General features: G+C 56.5%; 1 protein-coding gene across 1 annotated transcript in view; it reads left to right on the forward strand.

Annotated features, from left to right (window-relative positions):
* Nucleotides 1-2935, forward strand: part of SETD5 (SET domain containing 5) — a 62422-nt gene extending 59487 nt beyond the window's left edge. The window contains exons 23-24 of the mRNA XM_061357209.1: nt 1803-1876; nt 2051-2935. Of these exons, the coding sequence (XP_061213193.1) occupies nt 1803-1876; nt 2051-2668 (692 nt within the window). The 3' untranslated portion in view covers nt 2669-2935. The remainder of the gene's footprint in view (nt 1-1802; nt 1877-2050) is intronic.
* Nucleotides 2936-6000: the final 3065 nt, after the last annotated feature.

Raw genomic sequence — 6000 nt, forward strand, 5'->3', positions numbered from 1 at the left:
CTGATGGGACATGTAGGAATGAGATGGAATTTGTGTGCATGCCATACTTGTGAGAATGGCAGTTGTTCTTAGTTGAAGCTTCATGTAGGCTTTGGGTAGATCCAGGCCAGTACTGCCAGGAGAAGCAGTTCTTTATGTCCTTCCTTGTGCAGGTATGAAGAAGTAGGTGAGGGAAATGTTGGCTTTATCTTTTAAGTTTACATAAGAGAAATTCAGGAAGGTTATGGTTTATTTACCCTTTGTCTCTCAATAGCCTTTAACTCGTCAAGGTGTGTTCTGTGGACAGCACTGCAGTAAATAGTGCAGCCCTGCTGGTGTGCCTGGCCTCTTCAGACACAAATCCTTCTTTAGATTCCTTCTGATTGTCACACTCAGCTCCTGTTGGTCACAGCTATCTCCTGCAGACTGAACTCTTAGTGTCTTCTGTGCATGACTGCTTCACAAAGCATGCCCCAAACTCCCAGGCTTTGCTGTTCTGCAGTGCAGCACTTGGAATGTCGGATGCATTGGATGCTGTATCAGAAGGTGGAAGGTGGCACAGGACACGTGCTGGAAGCTTCACACCCTGGTCTCTGTGCAGGTCCTGTGTCCTGAGCAGTGAGGGTTCTGAGCCTCAGCACAGCCTACAGCTCTGTCAGATTCCTGTCTAGCCAAGCTGGTAACTGGGAGGTAGCACAGAGAGGACAAGGCAGCAAAGCCATGGGCACTGCTGGCACCAAGCTCCTTCCAGGGCATCTGGTGCAGAGCCAGACCTGTCTGGCACAAGCACAGAGCAGAGGGAGGCAGCGTGTCCTGTTTTCATGACTGAGATACATCTGTCATACAGATTTGATATCAATACTGAAGCATTTCAAACGTGGCTGCTGAGAGTCCCTGAGATGCTGCAGATGAACAGCTCTGTCTCATTAGGCTGCAACATAACCGATGTGAGATCTTCCAGTTCCACCAGCTTCACTCCCTCCTAAAGAAAGCACCATTCCCAGCTGACCCCTATGGTTACAACAGTAGTAACAACTGAACAGCACATGTGGCAAAGTGCCTGTGTCACTTGCAGCGAGTGCTTCTTGCCTGCCCCACTTCAGGTTCAGTTATCTGGCAGGACAAGAAGCTTGTCCCCCCCTCTAAGATACAAGTGCTAGAAAGGCTCTGTCAAGAAGCAGCTTTGCTCCCCACGTAACTAAGGGGGATCGGTGTGTACCGTGCTGCTGGTGCCCTTCAAACCTCCAAGCATTTTCCTCATCTTGGCCTGTTTTAAAAACAGGCATTTCTGAGGTCTGGGAGTAACTGGAGCAGCTCGGTTGACTCCTAAAGCATAATCCCCAAACCAGCAGAAGGCACTGGCAGCCTTGGCAGCATCAGACCTGTCTTTGGCAGCGTCTGGATCTGCCTTTGAGGAAAACCTGTGAGGATGCTTCTGACACCCATTTAGGAAGGGACAGTTCTGTCTCCTGTGAGATTCCTGCCTTCTGCCTCTTGTATCCTTGGGAGCATCCGGGGGAGCCCTGGCTGGGTCTGTGTGGTCACCAGGTACAGATAGGCTGCTCCAAGGCAGGTGAGCTTCATGCTAAACCAGCGAGCACTGGAAGAAGGGAATAATCAGTTCCCAGTGCGGCTGGTTTACACATGGTAACGTTTTCCAGCTGCCTTTTGCTGGGGTTCCTCAGCTCCTGTAACGCTGGTGGCTGAAGAAGCTGCTCTTGTCTCAGCTGTAGCTGATGGGGTGTGTGCACTGTTGGTTGAGAGGGAATGGCTGTGATCTGAGTTCAGAGGGTGAGGTTTAACATCTCGCATGTACATTGCAGACACAGCAGGAGGAGACACTCCAGAAGCCCACAAAGGACCAGCAGTTTACAGTCCTTCTCGATACAGCTACCAGGTAAGTTCTTTCCTGTATTACCTGCCCAGTCTGAAATAAAGCTTTTAACAGGATCTGGGGGGGATCTGGGTTTGGCTGCCAGCTATTCCCAGTCCGGCTCCACTGAACACCCTTGGCATGGGAAGGAGGTCAGTCTGACGTGCCTTTTCTTCTTCTCCCCACTGACTTACTCAGCTCCTGCAGTCTGACAGTCCCCAGGCAGAGTCACAGGCCCTTCTCCAGCAGAGTTCCTCCCCCTACAGAGGACACCTTACTCCGTCTCCTGGGTACAGCTACCGAGCAGCAGCACAGAGGACAGGACACAGCCTCTCTCACGGCTCCTCAGAAGCATCCCTCTCCTCCTCCTCCTCCTCCACCACCTCCTACTCCAGCCCTGCCCACTCGGTCTCCACAGACTCCTCTGCCCTGTTTGCAGGGAACTCGGGGTATTACAGCAGCCAGCAGCACTCTGGCAGCATCAGCAGCAGCCTCCTGAAGAAGAGCTGCCCTGCTGCTGCCAGCCCAGCACAGCAGACGCCTGCGGACTCTTCTTTGGCCTCCGAGTCGGGCTCCCAGTCCTGCACAGGCACCTCGGGCTCCTCCGCTGCGGCCCCAAGTGCCAGGTCACTGCAGTCAGACTTGAGGACTATGAGCCTGCCGAGCTCGGGGCAGTCTGTGCTCTACCAGGGCTCCCGGGGGGCAGTGATTTCCAGTGCACAACACTATCAGCACCGCGGGGGGAGCAGTGTCCATCAATACAGACTTCAGCAGCTCCAAGGTTCGGGAGTAAAGACTCAAACAGGACTTTCCTAGGGCTGCCTGGACTCCAGGAGGACAAAACTGCCCATAGCTCCTTCCAGTCACCTCTGGAAGTGGCTCCTGGGCCAGTGTGGGGAAGCTTGCACCCGATGCTGGGGTGCCAGGGGTCAGAGGCTGAGGTCTGACACGCACGGGTGAGGTTTGTGAGCAGTGTTGGCCTCTGGCCTTGTAGGAGAAGGCAGATGGATTCCTCTTGAGGCAGAGACTGTAGCAAAGCTGTCCCCTGGCACGTGGGTGCATTGGAAAGAAATAGGCAAGTGGTTGAAGTGCAATGACTGCGGTGCAGCCTCTGCCTCTCGTCCGTGCCCGTGGCCACAGTCACTCATGCAGCACGGACGGCTTATTGAACACGAAAGCAGTTTCCAAGGCAAACCTTGGGGGAAGTGGATCTCCAAATCCCAAAGCTCTCTCCATAGGTCAGGTTCTCGGTGCGGGCTGGGGAGGGCTTCAAATCCGTTACGATCATTCCAGTCACGAGCAGACGAGCAGCACGCTCCCGGCCGGAGCTTTTCCAGGACAACAGAGCCTCTGCAAATGTGAACTTAGCACGGGGAGGGGTGGTGGGGGGGGACACAGGGAAGGGGTTGGAGCGCATGTGCCTATGGCTGCAGAGCATCCGGGATGCACTGGGATCGCCGCTCTGTGAGCAGGAGCGGTGCTGCGGAGTGATGGGGGATGCTTGGTGAGCCAAGCGATGCTGCGGTGCTGGGGGATGTCATTCCCAACCCGGACACAGTGCGCTGTCTGTTCGATTCCATACGATTGCCAGCTTGTTTCTCACTTGTTTACTGTAATATCGGGCGTGTTTTTATTTATCTAATTTTATATTCAGTTATAACCATCGTAGGTTAGCTAATATATGACAGGTGTCATCCCTGGTGCTGCAGTGGAACTTCTCCTTTCTCTTGGATAACATAATGCTGTGAGTCCGTCTCCCCTGTCCTTTCAGACGCAGTCTTCTTCCTTTCCGGGTTTCGTTTTCCGGTTGTTTTCTGTTTGGTTTTTTAGGACTGTTACAGGTTTCTCCGCATTCACAACCCAAAGTCAGGTGTAGGGGGAGACTTTTAAACTATTGAAAACAAACAAGAGTCACTTTCTCACCCTGTCTGGCTGTGAGCGTGTCGGGATGGGACTTGTCACCGCGCCATCGGGTGGCTCTATACTGTATAATAGAGGTGTAAACTTCACTCGGCTTAGCCCTGGGGGTGCAGCCCCCCCCTCGGTGCTGGGCAGGGCACAGGGCAGGCGGGCTCTGCCCTGCCAGGGGGCATGGGGTGGGGGCCCTGTCCCTAAGGCTCCGGCACCTTTGGGCGCAGCAGTGGGGCAGGAGGGAGGGACCCTGGAAAGCCCTTGGAAGGGTGGGGGCTGAGGCTTCTTCCTCTCGTGGAGTTTTTACACCGTGTTGTAACATTTGAACTTTCACAAGAGATGTAATAATTTTGATAATAAAAATACTTAACTTGAAAAAAAAAACCAAAACATGGTATTTTTGAGAGTTTCTTTTCCAGCAGGGTTGGGGGGGTGGTGTCTTTCTCCTGTCCCTGCAGGGTAAATGGAGCCTTATAGGAGCAGCTCTTCCTTGTGCCAGGGAAAGGCAGCATTTGGTGCAAGAGGAGAAGGAAATTCCCTGGGCAAGAGAGCTGGGATGGGTCAGCCTGGAGAAGAGAAGGCTCCTGAAGGGGAGACCTTAGAGCAGCTCCAGTGCCTAAAGGGGCTGCAGGAAACCTGGAGAGGGGCTTGGGACAAGGGCCTGTAGGGACAGGACAAGGGGGGGGTTCAGTTCTCCTGCTTCTTGCCCTTTTAGGAAGGCCCAGATGTGCAGAGCCTGGAGCGGGACCTACGAGGGCCTCAACCACCCTCACTGCAAGGCATGAGCCAGCAGCCATAGTGCAGTGCCATGGGGAGGGCTGAAGCACTCCCAGTGACAGACAGGACCCCCCCACCCCACTTCTGCTTTGCCACGTGGTGGCACAGACCCTTTCCCCCCCCTCGTGTGCCAGCCTGTGGGGATGAAGGCTCAGCCCCATCCTCATCTTCCCTTTGCCTGACACCCACCCACCCGCTCTCCCAGCCCATGTGGCCGTGCCACGGCCCAGTCCTTCACCCTCCCCTCACACCATCACCTCCTCCCCACACCACAGGCCTCCGAGCTCGTCTGGTTTGAATTATATTTCTCAATAAGGTTTTGTGAAACACCGTATCAAACTTTGTACTAAAATACAGATATATTACAGCTACTGTATTCCTTTCTCCACTGATCCGTGTGGGTTTTCTGCCTTGGTTTGGTTTCCGATGCAGCCGGCAGCAGCACTCTCCACTCGGCACCGGGAGGCTCCAGCGGGATGCTCGGGTGCCGGAGGAGGGACGCGGCTGGCAGAGCCCGTTGGCAGCAGCAGCACCGGCGCCGTCCCGGGTGACTTTGGCTCCCAGACGGTTCCTGGGTTCAGCTCCGGCCCTTGGCCACCACTTACCTGCTCCACCAGCCCCGGGCCGTGGCTCCTGCAGCGCCCTTCATGGCCATCCCCAGTGGCTCCGCTCCCAGCGCCTGGGTCCAGCCCTGCCAGGGGTGTCCCCCCCCCCCGATCCCCCCGATCCCCGGGGAGCCCTGCAAACAGCCCCCGGCCGCTCGCACTGAGACGCAGCCGGTGCTGAGGACTTTATTGCATTGCAGGGGCTGCAGCCACCAGAGCCCCCTGCGGCCAGGACCACGACGGTCCCAAGGGCCGGTGCGGGCACCGGTGTCGGTGCCGGCTCTTGGGTGCTCTGTGTGTGTGTGTGCGATGGAGGCTGGGTCGTGCTGGAGGCTGCCGGCTCCCTGCGAGGTGCAGCCGGGGGTGGGAACACCGGGGCGCCCGGTCACCAGTGGAGATAAAAGCACCGTATGGGGATGGAGGGGGGGAAAAGGCGTTTGGCAACAGCCCGCGGCCAGCTCGGGGAAGGGGTTTGGTGTTGGTGGGATGGGGGAGATCCTGCACCCACCCGGGGGGTGTTGGCATGTTCGGCTGCTCCCACTTACCAGGGTTACATTCAGCAGCGGCGGCAGCGAAGCCCCTGCGGTGCCCGTGCAGAGGGGACACACACACACACACACAGCCCCATGGCCTGGCCACGCACCGGGAACACCGCGGGGAGGGGGGGCTCGAGTCACTTTACCCTGTTTAAAGAATAGGAATTTACACTTAAAAGTAGGGGCTGAGCCTCATCCCGGCCACCGGGTCCCCTGGCTTGGGGGCAGGATCGCGGCGCGGTACAAAACGGGAGCAGGAAAGGGGGCCTGGAGGGGAGGGGGGCGCTGGGCTGGAGGCAGCGGGTCGGGGATGTAGAAA

Source organism: Neopsephotus bourkii, unplaced genomic scaffold (assembly GCF_033783945.1).
Source record: "Neopsephotus bourkii isolate Nb327-2 ecotype Australia unplaced genomic scaffold, CSIRO-AGI_Nbou_v1 NB_887, whole genome shotgun sequence".
NCBI classification, from domain to species: Eukaryota; Metazoa; Chordata; class Aves; order Psittaciformes; family Psittacidae; genus Neopsephotus; species Neopsephotus bourkii.